Source organism: Crocodylus porosus, unplaced genomic scaffold (genome assembly GCF_001723895.1).
Source record: "Crocodylus porosus isolate Cpor-Errol unplaced genomic scaffold, CroPor_comp1, whole genome shotgun sequence".
In the NCBI taxonomy this organism is placed as follows: Eukaryota; Metazoa; Chordata; order Crocodylia; family Crocodylidae; genus Crocodylus; species Crocodylus porosus.
The window spans coordinates 10,564,381-10,590,771 of NW_017728927.1; the positions used below are offsets into that span (position 1 = coordinate 10,564,381).

A 26,391-nucleotide genomic window follows, 5' to 3' on the forward strand; every position below is an offset into this window, starting at 1 on the left:
CCCACCTCCCTTTCTCCTTAAATCGTCTCTTCCTTCCTTCTTAAATTGTCTAGCAAGTGAAAAGCCATCAGAGTATGGTCAAAGGCACAAATAACACACTGACAGGATTTTCTGCTCACTCCTACAGCATGTATTCCCAAAGCAGTCACCACCAAAGTGTCCACAGCCAGTCTGTGTAATGCTGTATAGCACTGGTTGGTTTTCAACCTTTTTTCATTTGCAGAACCCTAAAAAATTTCAAATGGATGTGCAGACCCCTTTGAATTGTAAGTGTAGGTATTTACATACTTTTGATTGATCAGTCATCTTTAATGGATCCCTTTGACATAGCCTGCAGACCCCAAGGGTCCATGGATCACAGGCTGAAAACCACTGCCAAGCATTAATTGCCATGGGCACTGCCAGAGAGGGGATGAACATGCTGAAATGATGGTATGGAAGTCCTTACCAGAGTGTCCTGACTGCTTCCCCCTTTCATTCATCTCTGCCCCCTCCAGCAGATTCCCAGCTGAACCCAATAGCACAGTGCCTGCAGGAGGCATGGAGCACTGCAGCAGCCTAAGCTGTGGGGACACCACCTCTGCAGCCCCCATGACAGGAGGATAGCTCCAAGACTAGCCTGGCAGCAAGCCTCCCTGTTTCGGATGCACATAACTGAGCTGGCTACATGGGCTGGGAGAATGCAAAACCTTCCTAGACATGCTGGCAGCTGCCCCACTCCTCACCACCTGATTTGGTTTGTAATGCACGACCACCCAGGCCAACAGATACTTCAAGACCAAGAGCTGTAGTTCACCTGTTTCATGCCCTCAAACCTCACGCTGTCCTGCTGGTAGCTAGAAGATGCTGTTCCTCAGCTGTGCTGCTCCAAGCTGTTGTCTGGAGAGCCCCATCCTGAACATGGCTATCCGTAAGCTGACTCCCTTTCCTTGCAACCAGAGCATCTTGGACCACAGGAATAGTGCAGCTAATCACTGGTCACGGGGGACCTGAGAAAGAGAGCAGGTTTATTCCAGCACCAGACAGGAGGCTTTCCCCTATATGCCTGTGTTTAAGAACACCCGTCTGCGTGTAACAACATTTCAGCATGTTTCAGTGCTGCACAGTCATGGCTGAGAACAAATGACAGGTCAGCTTCATTTCTGCAGCAAGGAACCCCTCTCTCAAAGTAGCAGAGCTAAGAATATCACCCTGTACAGTTCCCTATCTGCTATTGCACTTCCTCATTGCTTCTGATCATGACTGGGTTCCTGGTATGCTTCTTCAGCTCTTTTGCAACTCACAAGGACAGAAAACAGTCACTGCCGCACATGCACGGCTCCTGGAACAACCTGGCGTTTCTCCAGGGTACCGTGACACTGTCTACCTTGCAGGAGAGTAAGTGGGGGTTGCTAGCAGAAGGGATTGGTGCCAGGGCTCCTGGGGTGTAGTCCCAGCTCTGCCATTGACCCACTGCATGCATCTTGGCCAAACTACTTAGCTGCTCTGGCTCCATTCCCTCAGCCCAGCCTAACCCCAGTAAAATGGGGCGTGAATGCTGTTCCCATAGTAGGGCTCGCACCTCAATTATACAAGGCAAGCTACAAGCATGCATCACATGTGCAGCGTGCTGTTTGCTTCCAGAGGCAGCAAGGCATCGGCTTTCCTCACCACCACCTCGATTCCTTCCCTCTTCACATGCCTAGCGGTGGTTACAATCAGGCAGGGCCAGTTTGCTGGCTCTAGCTGCCTAAACTTTGATGGGGACTTCTCCAGAGCTTAATACAATGCTCAGAGGAAGGCTCAGAGCTCTGCAGCCTGTTCAGCCCCAAACAGATGACCACGCCTGAACTATGACATCCATCATCTGATTGCACCTTGAGATACCTTTACTCTTGCTTCTACTGTAGTTGTGCTTAGGAGGCCCAAGACCTCTTTGTTTTAGGTAAGAAAACAGAACAGACTGCCCAGGCCCAGGCCCAACATAATGAGATGTTTGGGCATGTAGCCAGGATGCCTGAAGAGCAGGCAGGAAAAAGTTCAGGCCAGGAGAAAGCAATATATGAAAAGTTTCAGGAGAGAGGGTGATGGACAGAAGCCTGTGGAGGATGAGGACAGGAAAAGAAGATCCACGTAAGCTGGAAGCCCACTCAGAAAGCAAAAGCCCAATGAAAGTGATCAGAATCTAAAATCATGGGCTCAATTTTAAGTTGTCATACCCGCTTGGCTCCATCCTCCGTTTTCAGCATGCTGTAGTTCAAAGCCCTGTAATTTGATCAGCTGAATGCACAAGGCCCAGCCAACACTACAGCTCCTTCAGAGACCAAGAGCTCTTTCACAGAGTTGCTACAAGCAAAATCATAATGAAGCCAAAGCACTTCCCATTATAGCTGCAACAAATGGGTTACACGTGCAGGGAAAAGAGCCACTTGTTGAAAGTGGCTCAGCCGTTTTGTTTCAGGCCCGACCATAGCCTGCCTGATACTCATGCCCGTGCATAACGCAAGCAAGAGAAGATTGATTTACTGAAGGAAGCATCACAGGACGTGGGGCAAGCTTGAGCATGAAGTCAAGATCAGGCTGCCTGTTTTAACAGCTCGGGACTCTTGCAGGAAGCAAGATGAAGGCTGTCTGCTTCTGATATTTAGCCCAACCGTATAACAGACTTCTTGTATAGTGGAAAGCAAATTGGATTTGAAATGACATTCTGCGTGGCTGCATTAATCCCTACTGCAAGGAATCTCATGGAGATCCAAGTGAAAGGGGCTCAAGGCAGGTCACACACATCACTCTACTCACCTGACGTTCCACAGCCAACTGGCCCGGCTTTCTATTTCCATTTCAGGAAGGTATTCGCTAAGTAACAGCTTGAAATGCTGCAATTTCTCTGTGTCTGTTTATGCTCCTTGTGGATCCAGTTCCAGCTCAGGAAGAAGCGCAGACAACCGAGCAGGATGCACACACAACCAGCTGACAATAAACCAGCTGCAGCAGTATAGTCTTACAGCCAAAGTGGGGTGTAGGACAATAAGCTGTTAAGATTGCTTGTTCCTTTATAAGTGGAGCTTGTTCAACAGAAGCACTGCTTTCTAGCTTTCCACTCTGCCTTCAGAGAATCTCTTCACACCCTTTCATCTGTGCCACCTATTTCTGAACCCTGGTGTCTGCTACAGCTTTTAGGAAAAGAGGGATAACATTTCCAGCAGCATCCAATGGGCTTGGGAAATTAAATCCCATTTTGCTCCACAGACACTTAAGCTTCGAAATCATCAGAACACTTTTGAAAATGTGACCCAGGGTGACCAGCATCCAGTAGTATGCATTATTGCAAGGTTTGCTCTTTTCTATCCCATTCCTCACATAAACATTTGGTTGCTTTCAGCTACCCCTACATATCTTAGCAGAGTTCCACTTTTATGGTCTTTGAATGGTTTCCGTTAGCCTGGCCTGCAGCAATAGATAGTGCTGGTTCAACGTATTTCACTCAGTGTATTTGGCCGCAGCTCATTTGGTCTGTGATTGTGATGCCCAGTGTAGCCAGCTGGATTAGCTTCCTACAGCGGTTGTTTTCTCTTGCCTTGAGGAACCTGCCAAATAATTTAATATCCAGCTTTTCTCACTGTTCACCCTGTTTTCAAGATGATGAAATCTCTTAAACAACCGCCATACAGACCTCCACCCAACAGCATCTTGTGAAAGGCTTTTAGCAAGCAGAGACCTGAATTCTTCTCTGAAAGACCCGTAGGATGCAGTCAGGACACTGACAGGACATCAGTGCCAACATTTCAGCATGTTCATCCTCCCTCTGGCAGTGCTTGCAACAATTAATACTTGGCAGTGGTTTTCAACCTGTGGTCCATGGACCGCTGTTGGTCAAAAATTCTGAAAGATCTGTACCTCAATTTCCCCATCTACAACAGGGGGCCCAGAGCAGGGAGGTTGGACTCTGATCTTTCGAGGTAATTTCCATGATAGGATTTCTAGGATAATGTCTATACAACAGTCACATCACAAGTTTATTTCACCACTATTTAAAGCGCAGTCTCAGATGACACCCGCTAAGAAAGTGCAGTGAACTAACGATTAAATTGGTTATCACACTTTGCAAAATTGCTGGACTTGGAGAAGGTGCTGAACAAGCTCACACCAACCCATGATATTATGTTTTTGAGAGGGGGTAAAAATTGCAAAATGAGCAACAGGTTTGGTAAGGGAAACAGGAATGATAAAGGAGAGTCCAGAGAAATGGCATTTTTGTAATTGTCAGAGACCTTACCACAAATGGTCCGTCTTTGAGTCAGATGTAGCTCCCTAGCAAGTATGCTGAGGCCCCAGGCCTTGTGGGGACTCCTTCACTCTACCTTTCCAGCCATTTAAAGGCAAGAAATGAGCAGCGTATCAAGCCACGGATTGTTTCAGAGGAAGTGGTAAATTTAGTCAGTCTTTTTTTGATGTTGTTGGGTTTTTTTTGTTTTTGTTTTTTTACACGTCGTCATCTTTTATGCTGAAAAAGGAAAACTCCCAAACCATGAGAGGTAATTCAAATTGCTCAGAGCAAGATAATCCCCCTAGCAGCACCACCAGCCTCACAGCAAGGCTTGGAATAGTCTCCCTCCAGAAGTGGTGCAAGCAACTACTCTGGACTCATTCAAGAAGCATTTGGATACTTACCGCTGGGATCCACTGACCATAGCTGACTTCCTGCCCCTTGGGCAGGGGGCTGGACTTGATGATCTTCAAGATCCCTTCCAGCCCTAATGTCTATGAAATCTACAGTATTTTAAACCAACTGTGGGCACAGTAAAAGTTATGCACAACTAAATCTCATAGCTAATCAGGCCTTGGAACTACAAATATAGCCAGTCCAAGATAACTTTAGTTGTATGAGGAAGAAGCTGGCACCACGTCTATACTGTTTAACAAGCTACATTTCCATGGTGATTATAAAAGGTTGAACTTTCTCTCTAGCTCTCTGTGTGCGTGCATGCACGCACACATGCTTGCATATCTGCACTCAGTGTCTACAACAATATCTGAGAAGCTATCCTGCACAGTCCTAGAAAGCAATTACAGATAATCCTGGTCATTTAATTTACCTTCAGAGAACTAAATCCTGCCTAAGCTGATAATGAAAGGATTTTTGGTTTAAATTTGCTACAATTACTCTTTGTTAAGTGCCAAGGCAGACAGGACCACCCAGTCCGGAAATAACCAGTGAAACAAAGTCTTCATCGTCTAAAATTACAACTTTCCACAAGCAGGATTTTCCTTTGGAAAGAAGTCTGGTTAGATTCATTCTTACCAAGAAACTTGCAAAAAGCCTTTAACTGAAAAGGGGGAACTCCAACAGCTGATAGAGAAGAACCCTTCAATGTTTCTTCCCCTCCACCATGCACTCAGCCCTGTTTCGGTGATCATTAATGAGGAATCAAACTACAGACACATTCTGTATTTTCTTTTTAATTTCTAGCAGACAATTTACATAAAATTCCCCTTTTAAGTTAGTGATTCATAACTTCCTGCAATAAACTACTTAAGGAGCAGCTTTGGTAAAGTATGGAATGAAACAACCAAAAAAAAAAAAAGACAATCACAGCTGATTTTGAAACCAACACGTCACCAAATTTATATTTCAAAGGAAATCTGCCAAGCCATATTTTCTCAGGGCTTCCAAATGATCCACCTTCCTTATCCCTTGTCAGGTCTTTGCAGATGCTGGAGCTGCATTCTGTCAAGCAGTTTGTCATGCTAGATAACGGAGATTCGTCTTTACATGATTCGTAGACCTTGGATAGAGGACTCTAAGGTCTTGGGAGAGAGGAAATGTTAATCAGCATCCTGTGTTAAATATATTTTTGCTTGAGGGCCTAAATAAATGATGGAACAAGACAAAGAAAAACAGGAGATTCTGGTTCCTAAAGTCATATCCTAAGGCCAGAAGGGATCAGTTTGATCATCTATTCTGAGCTCCCAGCTACGTAAGCCATCCAATTTTTCCCAGAAAATGGATTAAAGCACTTTTTAGAAAGATTAAATCTAATCTCAATTCCCCAAAATAGAATTCCCTCGCTCAGCCCCAACCCTGGTCCAGGGCCTCCGCCTCCAGCAGAAAAGCAACCGACAGCTCCTTTGCAAAAATTGTGTGTTTAGCCCTCAACTAGAGGGCGAGTAGGCCGAGAGTGACATCTGCCGGCCTATCAGCAGTAGAACAGGAAACCAGGAAGGCATTTGGCCTGACGGAAATGCCTCTGGCAGAGAAGAGGGCACATGTAGAAGGTTTTTTAGGGAAAGAAGTTCCATAAAATTGATGGAGCCCTAATCCTAGTATGTTCCAGCTATATTTCTAATAAGTAGGACTACCTGCTGTGGGAAGGGCAGGCAGCAATCTGTGAGATCTTGTGCTATCAATGTAATCAGAACCTCTATTTTCCATGAAGAAGCCATTGTTGTTTTAAAACAAGTAAAAATTAGCCTAGAAACTTGAAATATTTAAAGTCGTTCAGGCTTTTCCACCTTAAGTTTCCTGTATCCCTTCTCCCCCCACTGGTGCTTTCTTGCCACTCATTTTTTTCAAAGAAAAAAATCTCTACAGACTCTGGGTGCTGCAAAGACATTAAGCACAGTGCCAAGGGAAGGAGAAAAAAAAAGGAAGGGCACAGTGGACTTCTTGCTCCAACAATTATTCTGTTCTCCTTAGCCACCAGACTTGCAGTTAAAATCTGAAGAAATATGGGGATTGGAAAGAGAAGAGAATTAGCAGGATTCTTTAGGGATATGAGAGGTCCCAGGAGAAAGTTAGTCTGGATTAGCACCATCTGCTTAGCAAAATACTTCTGCGTTTGTTGATTTTGGGATTTATCTTCCCTAAGAAGTTTCTAAACGGTCCTAAGGAGCCAGAGTCTAGAGTCCCCAGTGCTAACACAATGCTAATAATTACAGGCAATGCCCAGAGAAAAACAAAGTGACTAACACTGCATCCAGCTCGCACAAGGTAATAAAACTCTACCTTGAAGTCCCAGATGGTCATTGCTCCATCAATGCCAGTGGTGCAGAACTTGCGACAATCACGTTTGTCTACCTCATAAATAGACACTTGGCTGAAAAACAAAGAAGCGACAGCTGTGAGACAGCCCTGAAAACCAGAGAGCCAGAAAGTAGCAGGCAACATTAAATGCGCTTCAGAACACTGGATATGTACGGCTTTGAGAAATGTTCTATCCTTGTTCTCCCCAAAGAAGAGCGACATGAGTTTCACATATGCCTTCTGCCAGATTTTGACAGACTCCTTGGAAAAGAAAAGCAGGCAAAGCACCACATGAAAAGGATACCGCAGAGTCTTCCTGGAACCCTTTTGTCAGCTTTATTTTGGAACCTGAACTTGAAAGACAGTTCCCTGCCTCGTGTCTTCAAGAAGCGAGAACAGCTAAGCAATTCTGCCAAGGCAGGAGGATAGGAGGTAGCACTTGAGAGATGTGGAAACGCAGCCAGTGTTATTATAAAGCATGTATAATTTAAGCAAACTTTGCATTAGAAATGAGTGCCTTTTGTGCACAACTTCAGGCACCAACAGGAACATCGCATATGATTAACTTTATTCACTTGTTTGAAGAATCATAAACATTGAAATAAGTTTTTAAATGAGACAATAGATGATTTGTTAGGTAATTTTTCTTTCTGGGTTTGGTGGCTCTAAGTAAATGTGCTTGATTCAACATATAAATCATATACTACAGGTCTGAATTGTGACAGTCATGACATTTGAGTAAATGGAAATAATGTGTACAAATGTTAACCATTTACTTTCATCAAATTATGGAAAAAACTGGAGCAATTATATCTCTTCATTCATAATATGTGATGCTTGCCCAAGATGTCTGAAAAGATGCTTCCCAACAGTCACCACATGTGCAAAGAGCCACAGAATTAGCCTGGTACAATAAGACATTTTACTTTCCTGCAAAGTACCAAGAATAGGCAACTGTCAGCATAAGATAAGGCCTGGGACATTTATCTGATCTGGTATCACAAATTCAAGACCATTAGAAAGTCTCATATGTTCTGCAAACCAAGTGTTCTGGATGCCCAGGCACTCACGTAATGCTGTTTTGGTGCAGCGTCTCCAAAGTAGTGTTGCGATCCTCTGTAGTGGCTCTCTTGTCCATGTTTCGGAAACGTTCCATAGCAGAAATATTGCGCTGGATGCTCTGTTTTGGAATGTCTAGTTTGGAAATGAAGGTCAGGGAACCACGTTCATCACAGTTAAAGAGCATGGGGCAGCAATCATGACCCTGCAAAAAGACATCATTAAAACATATCAAGGAAAAATACACTTCTAGCTAATTAGAAGCAGAGTCCTTACTTTCTAGACCTCATTGCTGCAAAGCAGTTAATGCTGAGATGCTTCTGAAGAGCTTATCATTATTGACTCACTCCATAATGTGTGCATTACCCTCTTGCTAAAGCACTACCACATTTTACAATGAGAAAACAAGAGACACACTTACAGCTGCCACCACGCTGTTCTCAGAGACAAATGATAGGCTCAGGAGTGGGAGGAACTCTGTTTTCAGCTGTGAAACCCTAAAACATAAGAACATTGTTAAAGGCAGGCTTCATGGAAACTCCTCTTTCATTTCAAAGGATACAAAAGGGCCCATTCTCAGACATGACTACTAGGACAGAAGTCAGTATAAACCCACTTACTATAAGATGATGCATTAAAGTGACACAAGCAGGTTGTGGTTTACCTACAAGTAGCTTTAGCCTAGTGGAAGTGTCCTATACAATCTATTGCTGTGTTAAGCCAATGTCATGGCCCCAGGAAATTAATGAAGAGAATACAAAAACACAGTAGTCAATGTCTATAAAAATCCCACAGTATTTTATACTGTGTTGCTATGTAGCCAATAGCAGGAGCCAGTATTAACTAGAAAAAGTTTTCCAGGCTGTGAGTTGACATTATATAGCTTTCTGTGTACAAGCAGAGACAGTAAGTTAAACATTAACTTCCAGCAATGATGATATTTCCTAAACAGAAAAGGCCCAAACTGGGAAGACAAGTAGTCATATTTCTATGACGTCAACAAGAAATAAAACAGTGGTTAAGGTACCTGGTAGTTTCCCTTTCAAAAGGGAATAGCTGGGCATTTTTGACAACATAAAAGGACTTCATCTTTCACATTTACAACAAACTCAAAGAAAATGAACTAACAGGCCATATTTTTGATGTCCTAGATCACCAGTATTATTTAATGATCTTTCTATTTATACTGCGTTCATCACCATATCAGATTTAAACACAGCTGTGCCTGGATTATCTTCTAGATCTCTCTGTTCACCAAACCCCAGAAAAGAAAGAATTCCTCTCTCCATTCTGAAGGGAAGGGAGCGGAGCTGTAAAACTGTTCTTAGATTATACAAATACAGAAAAGGCAGTAAAATATGTATTTTTTTCCTATCAGGTTGGAGGATGTAATAAGCCTTGTTAATAAATAAAGTGTTAAGAAGACAGGTATGAAATGGAGATTTTGTGGAACAAACAGCTTATTCCCAAAGCTCCTGTTACTACCATCAAACAAGGAGTGGCTGTGTAAAGAATTAGGAAGGCTCTCAAATCTCCTACAGCCATTCCACAAGGGAACACAGTTTCTCACCAGCATGAGATTCAAAAGCAAAAAACTGCACTGCTGTAGGAACTCCCCAAATGAGAGAAAAAAAGGGGGGGCAGCGGAGGCAGTAAGAGGAATGATGGCTTTTCTTTAATTTTTAAGAGCCATCCTGAATAGGCACCAGGGACAGTTTTAGACACTAAAAAGTCTTCCAGAACTGGATATAACAATCCCGGAAATGACAGCTTCACTGCCTGTGTTGCAACTGGTTGTTTGCACTACCCTCACATCAGATGGTTAAAAACAAAGATCAAAAAGAACACTTACATCATGTTTTTCGATGCATCAGCAACTGACACAGTACTATCATGGCTGACCCAGGCAAGGCGGTTACCACTGGCAGAAAAGCTGACACTGTGCACCCATCCACCACTTCCAGCACCACCAAACTCTGACATTAGCTGACCGAAGGGCATCTTGGAGCCCCATGGTGTGCTGGCTGGCTTTTCATCCACTTCCTTAATGTAAGCAGAAAACACTCTGCAAATAAGAGACACCAAAGTGATAACGGGAAGAAAGAAACACACTTCAACTGTGTAAAAATCTCATGTTAGAGTCACTAGGACCCACGCTCATTATATTGTGCTAAGAGGTCATAGTTCACAGTTTCTTTTGGCAGCAGACTATTATTGGGTGGTAGCCTTTGGGATGAATGAAAGAGGCTGCACCCTACATAGGCAGCAGACTTTGCAGTCATTTATTATTTGCATAAGCAAGTACTAAATGACTGCACAGTAACTAGTGTTACTGCGGAATAGCATCCCTGCACGTTTGCTTTTTTTCAGACGCTGCCGCGTAGGAGCTCATTACTACTGCGCAGTAGCATCACATCATGGTTAGCACCCACCAATGCTACTGCACAGTAGCGTCTCATGTAGATACACCCAGAATGCATCAAAACCTAAACTGTTAGCGTTTTTAACTTCTTTTCCCACCACTTATTTATCAAGATACATTTAAAATAGAAACTCTCCTCCTATAATCAAATTCCTTTTACATGACTCAGGAATGGCACAATATGGTGTTCTTGGCTGTTTCCATGGAAGTTATTATGACATCACAAACACAGGATTACAACAGTAGCTAATCCACTGACCCGGAAAAGCAAACCAGTTAGACCGTTCTACTTGAACCTCATCATTATACCCACAGTGAAACATTGAGATTAAGAGCAATAGTGGTCAAAGGCTTGTGGTCATGGTTAGAAATGAAGAGGAATTTTAAAAAATGAGGTTACAATAACATTTTGCTTTATACACTCTGCATTAATGACACACGCTTTTCAAATAACTGAATAAATCTGATTAATTTAGAAGAGGAATAAAAGGTTTTCATTGCAATAACGTTCTCCGAGAGTTCCGAGTTAACAGATATGAACTCTAAGCATGGGTTAAATCAGCCCTGTCAGTTTAAAATGGAGTTAGCTATAAGGCCTGTACATAAGAGTCATTTACAAGAATTCAGGAGGAGGGCTCAGTTAATGTATGGAAATAGGGCATCATATATTAAAAGCAGCAGTCTTTGATACGAGGGAAGAATAAATTGGTCCCTGCTAATGAGAACTGGAAAGTGACTAGTGGTTAAAAAAAATCCTTTCATTTATCAAGGTTTCTCCCTAAACCAATCTCAGCTTGAAGGTCTCTATATTCAAAAGAGTGCCAGAATACGACCTTTATTTCCACAGCAACACTGTTCCAGCTACAACACGACACACACTTCTTTGAGTTGTTAGCTATACTCCTTCTCTCTCTCTTTTTTTTTTTTTTTTTTTGAGTAAGAGAGAGGAGAGACCATATGGCTCAGCAAAGACAGCCATCTTAAATGTTACTAAATACCAATCAACCTACAGTTCCTTTCACCTTCCCCCCCAAAATGTCTCCTGCTTACTTGATCTGATGTATACGACTAGCTAGTGCTGAGCTTGGCTGATCCACTTAATAACTTCCTTCAGAACCACTTATCTGTGCAGACATGTGCTGCAAGCCCAGATGCTTTTATTACTCCTGGCATATAACTAACTATTCACCTGGAACCAGAATTCAAAAGATGTTTATTCCCTGTTCAGTGAAGGAAAAAAATGCTTTTAGGCCAATGGCTCAACCTTTTTAGGCTCAAGTCACATCTGGATAGACTCAAAGCACCCCTTAAAAAATCCCGACTTAGTTTTACCTCTTTTTTGATTACAAGAAAAATAACAGAGTAGTTTGAGCATTGCAAAGAATGCAGAAAGACCACAACTATGGATTTCTTTTAGAAATCATGTTTGTAACCCTTACACTGCTAACTTTGAGTGGCACCCTGCATCAGCCTTGAGGGGATCACAGGGCACCCTGGTTGAGAATTACTGCTCTAGGCAATACAACAAAGAGTTTTGGAAATGCAAATATATATTTACATTTCTTTCCTTTGATGCACCTACACTGAAATTTCTTCCACTCTGATCAGATGCTGCTGGTGTTATAGGGTCCATCACATAACGTAAACTTTTAAAAATGAAGACAGAACGATCCCATGCCAGGCTAGACCATTTCCAAAGGAATAAAATGCAGGGCAGTGTCCAGCAGAAAAAGTATAAGGTGAAAGTGTTTAGAAACATTATTCTGTTCTAGGGAAATCCTTGAAAGATGCTGCAATCTACGGTACTTCCACATCACTTCTTGGCATTCTTTAGGGAGGCCTAATTATACTGAACAAGGTATTATAAAAGGTGTTCGATTCCAACTTCTTGGGGGCAGTCAGAGGGTATGCAGAGTATCTTTTGAAATACAAGCAGCATTGGGAAAAGTACCCAAAGTATCAAGACAAAAAAAGTTAAGCCTACCATAACTGGCAATATCAAAGCAATTGATTTCAGCCTTCATTCTACAAGGTCCTAACATGCTTTACAAACAAGGGTGGATAAAAATCAACAATTTTTAAAAACAATTTTAAAAATGGATTCTTTATTTAAATCAAATTTTTTTTTATTTAATCCTATTTTTTCTTAAGATGCTTTTAAAAATAAACTTATATCGAGTTTTAATTTAAGATGTATTAAAGCTCAAAGATATTATCATGGAATATGAATGATACCTTCTAATTACATAATTTGAGACAATATATTCATGTAACCTTTTTAGAAGTTTACAAATAGGTCACAGCAGGCCACAGACTACATTAGGGGCCCAATCTTATGGGGTTCCAGGTGGTTCCTCTATAGATTAGTAAAGTTTAAAGAAAAACACTCAACCCAATGGGACTCAGTGCTCACTCTAGAAGATCCCATTAAGCATCTCTGTGGTGCTTAGTTTGCGTTCTTAGACTGTGGATTTCTCTCTCCAGAGATCACAGACAGACAAGGTTCTTTGGGCAGATGTGATATCTTTTATTAGACCAACTGAATAGCTGGAAAAATTGTTCTTTGCAAGCTTTCAGGCACAAACGCCCTTCTTCAGGCACAGGGAGAATTTGTCGTCTCCAGAGATAACATCCTTGTTAGCAGCAGTATATGGAGATGAGAGATAACAGATACGTTTACCCATCCATCAGCCCTATTGTCTCTTTGCAAGTTTGTGTGCACACAGCCAAGCCCTTACCTTTCTCTAAAAGTACAAAGTTTCAAGAAGTTATACAAATAAAGGATATCAAACAACAAGAATGCACTTTTTGCAGAAAACAGTGATTAAGTAAAGGCTTCCTGAGTGATTTAAATCATGATTTAAACCAATTTGATTTCAATCAAACCCACCCTGTTACAAATACACACGAAAGCAGATTTGCACCTGAAATGCATCTGTTTCTGGAAAGCAAAGGAAGACTGTTTAGAGAAGAGGGTGGGTTCAGAAATGTAATGTTGATATGTACCACAGCCAATAAAAATGCAGGGGACAATTTAAACAAGCTTGACTTTATCCAACAAACAGGAACTCACATGAAAAGTGACAGGCAACATCGAAAAATCAAGTGATTGCTGCATTTAATTTTGTATGAAAATATATGTATATAACATTTGGCCCTAGCATTTTTGTCTTCGGAGACATTTTGAATACATATCCTATTTCTAAGCTTTAATACTTACTTTAGGATAAATAACTCCCCCCCACACTTTTTTTTTTTTTAACCAGGTACAGATTACGTAAAACATGAACAACATATTGTCACCACGCAGTTACCTCTGTAGTGCCTGATTCCACAGGGCATTCCCCCAACACCGATTCACATTGATTTTAACAGGTACTACATGCAGAGATCCATTTGCACTGGCTTGGGACAGTCTAGGCACAAGTTTGCAGTTCTTCTACACCAAGATCTCTGGCCACTGTTAAACTATTTTAGACAGATGGTGCCTATCAGTCTGATTTCACACTGAGAGCAGCATGGAGCCGAATATAAAGTATGGAAGCAGAACTTGTAAATAAAAGCGCTACTCTACGAGAGTAACACTGACTCGCAGAGATAAACATTAAACAGCCAAAGCTCAGGTGTAGGGGCAAAGATTCTTCAGTTTTTCAAAACTATTTGTAGTTTAGTATGTGATAGGCCTGTTTTCTATTTGGGTGGTGTACACAGGATTAATACAGTCTTATTGCTCAATGATCTGAACCACTAACACAAAACCTCTTTCAAAATATTTTACTGACTCTCACCTGCATTTGAAGTCACAGGATCCAGCAGCTAGCAAGACGTTATTGGGGTGCCAGTCCAGGCTAAGTACAGTGGAGCGAATAGGCTTTTTAATATGTTTGCTCACCCACCTACATAAAACGAAACAAAACATTCCTGTAGAAAAACATACGTGTAACCAAAGACTAGAACAGCAGGCAGCAGAACTCCTACATATCAAATCTCCCTGGCACGTGACTGGAAATACACCAGCCTTGTAACAGAACTGACATTTTGCTCCTTCCTTTCACCTTTTTCTATTCAGCTTGAAATGTTACAAAATCATTTCAAAAAAGCATTACAGATTAGATTCCACAAACCCAGTTCATGAACCTGTAGTATAGTCAGGCATCAATTACTACACCCAAAAAATCATGAACAGACTTCTGTACTGAGGCAGATCTGCCTTTGAAACCAGTTTTTTTTGAACGCTTTAATAAACTGCAATGGTAACTCCTCCAGCTGTGGTCTCACTAACTTGACTTTAATGTAGTAGCTTCCCCATTCGGAAGACCCCCAAGAACAGGAACTCGCTGCTGAATCATAAGATCAGCAGCTATTACTTTCTTTTTTAAGACGTTACGAGTACACCCTTTCTGCAGAGAATTTTGAAGCATTTTCTATTGGTTACTAATTTTTTTGATCTTTTTATTCCATAATTGTTACAGGGATTCTGGTTTACTCTATTTAAAAACTCAGATTCTCTGATAAAAACCCTAAGACCCCCAAATCTGTGTTTTTCCATGATTAAAATGAATTGCCACTATATATTTAGGTATCAGCTGAACACAATATTTTATTGACATATTTACAATTTTAAAGAAATTTGGAAGCCTACCAGCGCCTCCATTGCTCTCATAAAATAAATTCTAAATACCTATACATTTCGGTGTTTGATTTTGGGTTTTTATCATGGAAAATCATAGCTTACTCTGCCCCCTTCGCTTGCCAGGACGTGGCCACAGCTGCAGCTGTGTCATCCCCCGCCCTCTGCTTTGTGGTGCTGAGCAGCCCTGATATGCCAGTGTCCTGTCCAAGCCGTTGCCCCCCAACACCCACCCCTGCTGGAGTGTCCCCAGCTGCCAGAGCTACAGGGCCAGGGACCCGGGTCTGGAGCTCCCCGCGCCCCCCAGCAGTGCCTGAGCCCCAGCTGCTGCCTGTGGGAAGTGGCAGAGGCTGCTGCGGTGGCGAAGTGGAGCGTGGAGCCTGGCTCCCCCTCTCCCACAGCTAGAACGGAGCCCATCTGGGGGGAGGGGGGACAGCTTGAGCTCCCTGCCCTGCCACCCTCCCACCAGGCCAGCAGGCGAGACCCAGAACGGCCGGGCACAGTGGAGCTGGGCAGGGAAGCTTGCTGCAGCCACTGAGAGCTGCGCACCATCATGGTGAGGCACCCCTGGCCCGCCTGGGAGCAGTGGGAGGCACAACTCTGTGCTGCCACTCCGACTGCTGCCAGGCAAGCAGGGGGCACCTCGCCAGGATGGCACAAGGCTCATGGGGCACCAAGCTTCCCCACCCCGCTCTGTCCTGCTGTGCCGGGTCCTGCCCGCTGGGTTGTGGAGACCCCAAGGGAAGGGCAGTAGGGTGGGCAGCCCTGAGCCCACAGCTGCCAGCACACCTCCACCCTTGCTCCATGCACAAATCTGGGAGGGACATGCTCCCCATGAGTACGCACAGGGGCAGAGAACCAGCCCTTGGCCCCCCAGACAAGCTGCCTGTAGCTCTGTCCCGCTCCCCACCAAAGCCCTGTGGCCGCACATTCCAGGCCCAGGCCCCACACACTGCCTGGGCTGGGAAGCAGCCCCAGACCCGCCCAACTCCATCACTATGGGGCCTCAATTGCCCCTAGCCCCCACCCCCTGCCACCACCAGACTCACCTGCGGGAGCTGCTCTCCAGGCTGCCTGGTGGCCATGTGGATGTGAACGTGTGCACATGCACTTGGTACCCCTGCCTGGATCGTCCTCCTCCCATTCCCTCCAGCCCCTTGCAAGCTAGAAGTCTGCCAGCCTGCAAGGGGAAACCCACCGTTTCCCACATGTTTCTCTTTTAAAAGAAAAAAAATCCAGGTTGTTTTTCTTAAAATGAGAAAAATGGGTTCTGCTGTGTTTTTCCATTGCAAACGGAAAACTCGGATCCTCGATTATTATGAAAGCTGTACAAATTCATACTGGATAGAAGTTACTCATAATGTTATAAACTACAAAACAATTAAAAGCTACATTTATAAAAACATAACTGCTATTTCCTTGGGTCATACCAAAAGTCCACCTTGTCCAGTCTCCTGTCACACAGTGTCAGAAAGTGGATGTTGAAAGCGAGAGGGAACAGGGTGTGACCAGGGCTTTTTCTACCGCTCCTCTCTCACTTGCAGCCGCCAACATTTAAAGTCTAGGAAGTTCTGAATCAGAGGCTATAAACCTATCTCCCATGCTCAACAGCTACCGATGCACCTTTCCTCCAACAATTTTTCCAATCCCTTTTTGAATCTGGCTAAACTGTCAGCTTTCACAACATCTGGTGGCAATGAGTTCCACACTCTAATTGCATGGTGTGTGAAAAATAACTTTCCTTTGTTAATTTTAAACTTACTACCTACTAGTTTCATTTTGTGACCCCTACTTCTCATCTTATGAGAATAAATCAATCCCTATTTAATTTCTCTTCACAATACAGTATATTGTAAACCCTATCATGCCCCCCCAAGCACCTCTTTTTTAAACTGAATAGACTTAGCCTCTTTCATTTCTCCTCATATGGAAGCCCCTCCATTCCACAAATCATCCTTGTTGCCCTTCTCTGTACCTTTTCGGAGAGCCAGGACGTGGCATGATAAGAAATATGAATCTGTGATTGGATGGCATAGTCCTCTGACTGACTAGCAAGACCCATTACTCTGTTGTAATTCCAGCCTATCCTGGGGAAGTAGAGGGAGAGGCAGAAAATGGATGGGTGGGGAAGAAATGGCCATAAATCTAAATACTGGTCTTGTATGCTTAGTTGTCGCACTGAATTTGATGTTTCTGAGCCTATCTGGCTTGACACATGACAGTCAAATATGAAGTAGTTTTTTTCTCTTCTGAAATTGCTCAGAAGACCTCTAATAATAGATGTATGAAGAACGAGCAAATGACTGCGAAAAAGCTGTGATTTGTGAGTCTTCATTCCTGAGACTCAAGGATCTTAGCCTGGTTCTACTGTTTTCCCCAAAAGTATAGAGCCTCATCTGCTGTTTCCCTGAGCATGTCTTTACCACCAAAATGCAAGTCCTAAAAAGCTGCCTGCACTTCTTTGGGGAGACAAGATGCTGATAGGAAAGTCTCATTTGGCAATCCCTGTGGCCAATGAACATACACTTGTGCTAGCTGCATTCCAGACCTGTAAGGAAATTTTGCAAACAGCTGACCCAAAAACATAAGACTCTTATGTAACCTCTCCTGGAAACTTCACTATAAAATCTGATTGTCCCCTTCAAGGTATTGTACTTTTCCAGAACCACTTGTTAGCTAGCAATCCAAATCTTTAAAAAAAGGTGACAAATAAGTCTTTCTGACACAGGTCTAATTATTCTGGTGTGCACTCTCACAAGGAGAGAATTTTAGTGTCTGTTTAGATCTTAAATGACAATCAGTAAATGGTTTTTGTGTTCTTGACAAAAGAGAGAATGCCAGAGTTTAATGTCTGTGAGGCGCTTGTCAATTCAACTTTGTGTTCACAGCTTTCTATGTCAGAAAAAAGCTTCAGCCTTGATTTCCTAGTCCTTCTCTTTCCATTTCTTGAAGGATCTGCAGCCTGTGCACTACAATGGACTATAACTTTCTTTTTGATGATAAAGACATCACGTCCATCATGCAAGGAGATTGCTTTCCCGCACAAAGAACTTGAGAAAGCGCAGGGATCAACTCCCCAACCCACAAGACTGAATTCCAAAATCAGCTCTTCTAAATGAAGTTAACTTTTATTATGCCACATGAAGTGTTTGCTATCTGGCACAGAAAAGCTGAAGTAAAACAGTAAAGTAGTAAAAATCACTGTCACTAAAATGCTGTGAGTGCTTTGACTCTCAAGCTGAATAGTAGCTGTGGTTGCTGTTCTTTCAACGATCTCAAGAAGACAGTATAACACCGTGGCCTCTAGTGGACACTGCTAGTAAAGACATTGCGGGCTCTAGGCAGAGGGTACACAATACTATGAACAACACATTTTTCAGGGCACTAACCAAGAAATTAGTTGTACTGCTATTCACGGAGGTTGCCTAAGTAAAACAACATGATGTGGAAATACATACTCTTTACAGCACTGAACATTTTGAGAAAGTGTAAGTAAAAAAACCCTGCAATTAAAAGTAAGCCTGTGGTCAACTAGTCTGCGTATTTTTGGATACAGCAAGGAATAAAGAAACAGGTCAATGTAATGCCTCACGTGTTAATGGAAAATGTGTCTCGTCTGCTCACCAGTCATTCTCAGATTCAAAGTAGCACACTGATATAAGACGAGCTCCACTTCCTACAGCAAATTTATTCTCCAGAGGAGACCACTTCACAAAGGTGGCCGCACGATTAATTCTCAGAATCACCAGGGTTGGCTTCCACACACCATCTTTTTGACTCCAGACATAGGCATTACGGTCTGCACCGCAAGTTACAATGCGATCGCTCTTGGGCGCCCAGTCAATACCTGCAACACAGACCTTATATTAATGCCTTCTTTCAGTTCCCATAGAATCCTTGTTTACTATGATACAACCCAGAATGGAAACCACATCTATTGCCTTTGCCATGAAGACAGCCATCAAGGCATTATAAGGTTTCTTGGATCATTCATTCTTTAGCCATCATTTTTAAAATGATGCAGCTCCTGACTTCCATATTTATATCCCCCTTAAATCAACAGATTTTTTGGAATGTAAGTTGTCTGATAAGGAAAAAGCTTTGAAAGCTGATCAGCAGGTGGTGCGCATAACAGATTCTGACAGTGGTTTTCAACCTTTTTTTAGACTCAAGGCACCCCTCAGGAAGTGCCAGCTCTTAGCTTTCACTCAGTTTTTGACTACAAATAATAGAGCTGGTCTTCTGTTGCAAATAACTCAGAAAGACCACAAAAGGGAAGAATGTTTTTGCTACTATGGATTCCTATTTGAAATCTCACGGTTTAATTAGAAATCATGCTTGCACACCTAACACTGTGTGGCACCTTACAGCACCCTTGAAAAAGATCTCAAAACATCCCAGTGGGCCAGAGCACCACAGCTGAGAATCGTTGCTCTATGACATACTATCCACACTATCTCCATTCTGAATATCAACTGATTTCAGTAAGAGGCCCATTATTTCAACAGCTAAAGAATCAGTAAATTTAATCTTTTCTCAAAGTTTCAGCATACTTGTCTACTTGCTGCTGCCAAACCATGCATTCAGGGCCTAAAAGTTAGGCAGTGCTGGCTTTTACAAAGAATTAGCAGTCCTTATGTAATAATATAATACTTATGTCTCCTTCATGCCTATTTAAATTGTGGCATAGGGGAAAAAGTCAATATTAATGCAAAAGAGCAAATACAGGCTATAAACCTCTTAACCAACCTTTTCTGTCTTCCTATGAAATGATGGATGTTTTCAATTGGGAAGATTCCTAGCAGTGTTATTTCCTCTCTTTCCTTTAGCATCTTTTTTTTTAAGACAGTATGCGCAATCCTTAGCCTCCTGTCACAAAGTTATATTTAGACTTTCCTTAACAACTTTATTTCAGTACTGAAAGATTATTCCTTGAGCCTGCCATTAGGTAAAAGAGAATGGAAGGTACCAAAAAAAAAAAAAAAAAAAACCAAAAACCACTCAAGAGGAAAAACATGGCAGAATCTGAGGCCTAATATTTTTAGAACTCTTATTTTTAGAAAGCTTATTGTCCAAAGCTTCCCTAGCTTAATTTTAAAAACAATTTTTTAAATGTTAAAAAAGCAAAATAGCCCATGTTAAGATGTATGTTAATTTTCCATTTAAAAAAGCACAGGACCTAATACTCTAAAGTTAACAACAGTATTACACAATATTGATTTCTGTAATAAACACAGAAAAAGCAGGGGAAATTTTATCCCAAGTCATGAGACATTTGGCTAACCTCACCACCTCCCGCTTTCCTCGCTACCTACTCCTGCAATACAGAATGGCACTACCAGTACAGAAGTCTGGGGCAATACAAATTAAATACAAGAACAGCATACCGCTCAATTCAGTATTAAAAAGAATACTGTATTGTTATAATGAAAAAGATTCTTTCATAAAATTCAACCAATTTGCAGTGGAATTTCCATTCTGCAGCAAACATCAAGGACTAACTGTAGCAATAAGAGCTACCTTTCAACAGAATATAAAGGATCTTGCAGAGTTATTTTCTGTTATCTTCCTTTCACATTTTACCTTACAAAATACAGTTTCTAAGAACCTTAAGAACAAAATCAATCACTTCTATAACTGTATTACGTGGCTCATCATACCTGTAATGTGTCCATTGTGTTCCTTCAGCTCTTGAGCCTTCACCCACTGATTTCCACTCTTCTTATAGATGTGAACTTCGTGGTTATTTGGACTAATGGCAATCTCTACCAGGGGGATAATCAAGAAGTAAGCAAGGTCATTTTTATCCCAAATTATTTATTTGCAAAGAAGTTCCATTCAAAAGTTTGCATTTCTTGGTTTCAAAATGTTACATAAAAGACCAGGCAATTTGGCTGGGCGATTACATCACGTGAATATAGAATTCTGACTAAAGAAACTTTCTTCCAGAGTTCAGAATGCATTTCAGGGAATCTTCTATTTGGTGAAGCTCTAAATAATTTTAGATCTGTGAGGTGACTGACTACTGAATAGTCCAAAAGAAACATTAAAATACTGAAGGTTATAATCTAAATAAGAACGGAGAGAATTACGGTATTAAGAGCTAGATCTAGGGCAGGGGAAAAGGGAGTGTAAGAGGAAGGTCACACTGCAACTAAAGTTGCAGGGCAGCTGATGTTACCCTAATTCTTATGATTTTGCTCTTCAACACCTGTGCTAATGATTTGCAAGACTAATCTCCCATATGACAAAGATCTAGTAAAGGACTTAAAAGATCATAGCACACCTTGTAGTTTTGGAAGGAGCAGTCAGGAGTAACAACATGCATCTAATACTGTTTCATAACTGATGCCATGTTCTACTGGATTATTTTTTCTTTTTCAAAGTTCTGGGTCAAATTTCTATAAATATACTGTTTTGCATCACGCACAAAGTAACTATAAAAGGAAAAAAATAAAAATAAGGTACTTACGAGTACGATCTCGGTTCCAGGCATGGCAGGTTATTGGTTCTAGTAAAAATTGATGTAGGGACATTCTGAATAATGGATATCCTGATGTTTTAAAAGTGAAAAGGCTGAAAGATGTAAGAGTGAAAAAATAACATTTTAAATGACATATTTATGCCAAGCCATATTTTGTAAACACTTGCCAAAGTTCTTCCCTTCCATCCACTACTGTAGTTTGTTTGTGCAAGATGACTACTAGTGGAGTAGGAGTATAGATTCTTAACAGAGAGCTGCCTTTGTTATCTCAGTATATGTAAAGAACCTATTTACTTTGGTATGCAAACTAATTTTGTTTTCCTGTGCTTAAAATAAAAGATAGTGAGCACCCTCTAAGAACTGAAAATAACTACTGCTTCTTCACATATCTTGGCAGGTAAAAGAAAGACAGGCCAAGCCATCTCAGAGTTTTGAAATGTCTAAATCAGTGATTCTCAACCAGGGTGTGACAGCACCTGGGGGTGCTCAGAGATCCTGTCAAGGGTTCCAAGGCATGCCACGCCATCTCAGCGCTCGCAGGTGTGCAGACATGATTCATAATATAAACCCAGTGTTTTCAAGCAGGAATCCACAGTGCCAAAAACGTTCTGACTTGTTGTGGTCCAAGTTATTTGCAACAGAAGAACTGCTATATGATTTTTCTGTAGTCAAAAAAGAGGAAAAATTAAGAGCTGGCATTTTCCAAGGGGTGTCTCAAATCTATTGAGGGGTGCACCGAATCTAAAAAGTTTGAAAACCACTGGTCTAAATAAACCCAAATAATTTTATGATGAAACTAGAACAATTTTAGAAAATGATTATCTAGTTAAAGAGAGATCCTGGTACACTGCTCTGATGTCCTACTTAATGAAAGCATATAGATGAAAGATTCAGTTTCTTTTAATTTCCTGACTTGTATGTGCATCTATATATCAATATGAAAATTATACATTTCACTGAAATGTAACTACATTATTTTGACACGTTATACAATAAAACTATACACATGTACACTAAGAAGTTACTTTTAATTAACAATGAAATAACTGGAAATGCTTAGATCACAGAAGTTTTTCCCCCAAGAAAACTGGACACTATAGTGACATTTTCTACTATGTAAATATTACACTAAATGCAAAGTTCAAATCTTATTTTTTTTCCTTATTTATGACTGTGTCAGAACGGATCCACTGAACAAATGCAACTGAAAAGTGTGCTGGTAATCATAAAGAAAGCATTTTCAGGGTTAATATATTCCACAGGCACAACTGTCAAAAGCATACAATAAAAACAACCAAAAAGGGCGGCAGATAACATCACAGCAATTTAAGTCACCTGTAATAAACAAAATATGTACACCCAAGTGCCTATGACTGGATTTGCCAGTTCCCTCCATTGTTTACATATTTCTACTACTTTTCATAGCAATTGCTCTTTGGCTAATAGCTCAGTTCAACCCCCAACCCCTGCCCAAAATGCATCTAAAAAGAAAAATCCTAGTGATGTCATTGCAAGACTCCCACATCCATTAGAGTCTGAAATGGCAACATACCCAAGTATGGCCATGTTAGCAGAGGGTGGAGACTGTAGGGCAAGGTAGGAATTCAGAAGCAAACAGGAAATGAATGGCAACCCAATAGAAACTTGGGAGTGACTGAAAGATGAGTAACTTCTTACTGAGTTTAGAAATTAAACTTACACTAACAGTTTAACAAGTGTACCAAAGGTACTACAGCCTTGAGGAGTAGTCAGAGAGCGTTACAACAATGCAAATATTTTGAAAACAGATTTTTTGCCCAATACTTAAGTGCTACATTACCTTGCACTTAGGGAAGCATCAGGTAAATTTACTTCTTAAAAGGGCATTCTGAGGGAAAACAAATGGCTAAAAGCTTCATATAAATAAAAGGCCAGCTTGTAATTTAACTGCCCCATGATCTTCCTAACATGTTCTTTTACTATTTGTAATCTAGTATATGAATCTAAACTGTTATTAAAGAGGTTTATCCAGTCCTACCAAAATAATTAGTGGTGTTATGTCTTTACACTCATTAGCAAGAATTTGAATCACCTCTGACCTTGGGCAACCATGACTTGAGATTCCACTTGTTAATCTAAGCAAAATGTGTTGGCAAATCACTTTTTTTCAGGTTCTTGTAATAGTGCTGGCCAGTAGCACTACGTTTCCATATACAGAAAAAGTGGAAGAGCTGTTCCACCAGCAAGGATTGCTCAGCCCTTTTTTCTTTTCCCAAAATATAATATTGCCAAATATATAGAAAAATAGTTATTTTTTATATTTCAAATCACTGTTCCTACCATAATCCGATACTTTCGTAATACACAGGCCTCATATGTTGGAGAGACACTCCTGTCTTCATAACATCAACTTTACACATTTTACTCATGATCCTTGTGTTTGGTCCTGAAGCTTATGAAAAAAGTTCATGACAATTGTTGTTCACCTTAAACAGATCTCCCATATTCAGCACTAACCTAACATATTCTCTTGTTCCCCAAAGGTGGAAGAGTTTTGATCCACTCTTTCCAACTGACAGTGTCCCTCCAGGGAATAAATCCTCCTGATGAGCTAATAACATTCAGCTGTCTTCACTTGTATCAAGTGACAGTAGTGTTTGGGAGGGCCATCAAAACACTACAAAATAATTCTCAAAAAAAAAAAAGAAAAAAAAGAAAAAGAAAAAGAAAAAAATTGAATACCTCCACACCCTGTTCTCATTTGGTAACTGCAATCTCCTTTTCCCAACTCGATTTTTTTTTTTTTACCACCCCCCTGAGAAGTCTTCATGCAATTTTGGGGCTATACTCAGCCCTAAGCACCACGCAGCTGTTTCCAGGGCAGCACTCTCATTCATACCAGCTGATCTCACAACTCCTCAGCATTACTGACATGCAGCAAAATTCTCCATCCACGATAACATCCGTGTCAGACAACGCTCTGCCAAAAAAAGCTATTTTCTAGGATACTGCCGTTCCCTAGACACTCCATGTGCTCTATCCCGCAGAGCCACAACCCTTGATTTCCCGCATTCACACGGTGGTGGACTTAAGTCAAGGCTGCGACTCATTAAGCGCTGTCGTGCCCTCACCAGCTATTTCCCAAAGAGCTATTTTCTACTAGGATGCTGCTGGTCCCTCAGCACTCAACACGCTCCATCCAGCAGTGTCAACGCTTAGTTTCCCGGGTTTACATGCACATGGACTAAAACAAAGCCTGCAACTAATTCGGAGCTGTCACGCCAGGTGAGCTCTTTTCCGGGACCCTACCGTCCCCTAGATACTCAACCCACGCTATCCAGCACTGTCACAACGCTCAACGTCCAGAGCTCTTGTGCACGCGGACCAAGACCAGGCACGACGCGATGCACGAAGCGCTCTCATATCCTCACCCAGAGTGGGCAGCTATTTCCAGAAAAAGCTATTTTCCAAAACTCAGCACTCAACACGCGCCGTCCACCGTGTCACGACCTTTGGTTCCCAGCTCTTGGACTTCATGTGGGCTGCAACTCATGAAGTGCTGCCGAGCCCTTGCCAGCTATTTCCCAAAAACAGGATGTCCCCGCTCCCTGGGCACTCGAGGCGCTCTGCCCAGCAGTGTTGCGGCCCTCCAGGCCCATGTGACAATGGCAAGAAAGCCAGAGACTCATCACCGCGCCTGTTGCGCCCTCCCCGGGGTGGGGGGCTGGATGCTTGCTCCCACCGCGCTGATTTCCAGCACCGTTCCACATGGGGACAAAGACACGCCCTCCGTTCCCTACACCCACCTGTCTCGTTTGAACTATCTGCCCCCTGCTCCTCAGGACACCACTCCCCAAAGGCAACTTGGGGCCACCCCAGTCCCGCTCCTAAACCCCTTGGGCTGGGAGGGGGTGGGGCTGCACCCCCTCCCACACCCCCACGCGGGAGGGAGGGGCTGCACGCCCTGCCTCTCCCCCTCCCGCACCCCCACGCACCCTGGAAGGGGCTGCAACCCCTGCCCCTCCCCCTCCCGCACCCCAGCGGGGGTTGGGGGAGAGGCGCGAGGCCCCTCAGAGGACTCACGGTCTTGCGGGGGGGCGGGAGCGCTTACCTGGTGAGGGAGAGGGGAGGGGAGGGCGGCCCGCGGACTCTGGTCAGTCCACGCGAGGCCGAAGAGGGAGCGGCCGGCGGGGCCCGGCACTGACAAGGGATCCAGGAAACTGCCACTGCGCCTGCGCGGCGGCCAGGAGCCCCTGGGCGCAGTGCGCCTGCGCGCGGGAGGCAAGGCCGTGTGGGGGAGGGCTTGGAGCTGACGGGAGTCGCCCCTTCTCCGCCGTGCCCGTGCGCATGCGCACGGAAGACGAGCCGCTTTCCGCAGTCTCCAGGGGGGAAAGGCGAGCGGTGTGGGGCTGAGGGAGCAGTAGGAGCATGCGCAGTGCGGGCAGCTTGGAGGCGAGCGTGGAGCGTGCGCAGTGATGCGGGTTGGGGTTGCTAGTGCATTGCCGCTTCATTGCGAGTCAATGCCGGGGTGTTTGGGCCTGGGGTGCAGCTGGGGCTGAGGAGGAGCAGGGTGCGAGCCCTGGGTGGAGGTGGGCTCCTCCGTCATTCCCAGTCAATGCATCTGGCATTGACCTGCACAGCCCTGGCAATGCAGCGTGGCCCAGGGGCTGCCAGGGTTTGTCCAGGAGGAGCTCCATGGGGGCCTTCCAGGATGCAGCCCTCGCTGCCAAGCACACAGGCTGCGCCCTGAGACACGCCTGTTACCTTCAGTGGCGCTCGGGCTTTTCTCTGAACTGAAGTCGGTCCCTTATTCC

At 42.9% G+C, this 26,391-nt stretch overlaps 1 protein-coding gene across 1 annotated transcript; it reads right to left on the reverse strand.

Moving 5' to 3' along the window:
- Positions 1-5,421: 5,421 nt before the first annotated feature.
- ARPC1A (actin related protein 2/3 complex subunit 1A) lies at positions 5,422-25,805 on the reverse strand. Its single transcript, XM_019541992.1, has 10 exons — positions 25,689-25,805; positions 21,587-21,690; positions 20,775-20,879; positions 18,739-18,961; positions 14,273-14,380; positions 9,915-10,127; positions 8,484-8,559; positions 8,074-8,267; positions 6,986-7,076; positions 5,422-5,787 (listed from the first exon to the last, which is right to left on the reverse strand). Exons 2-10 carry the CDS (start codon positions 21,648-21,650, stop codon positions 5,749-5,751), a joined length of 1,113 nt encoding a protein of 370 aa, XP_019397537.1. The 5' UTR covers positions 21,651-21,690; positions 25,689-25,805; the 3' UTR covers positions 5,422-5,748.
- Between the last annotated feature and the right edge of the window lie 586 nt (positions 25,806-26,391).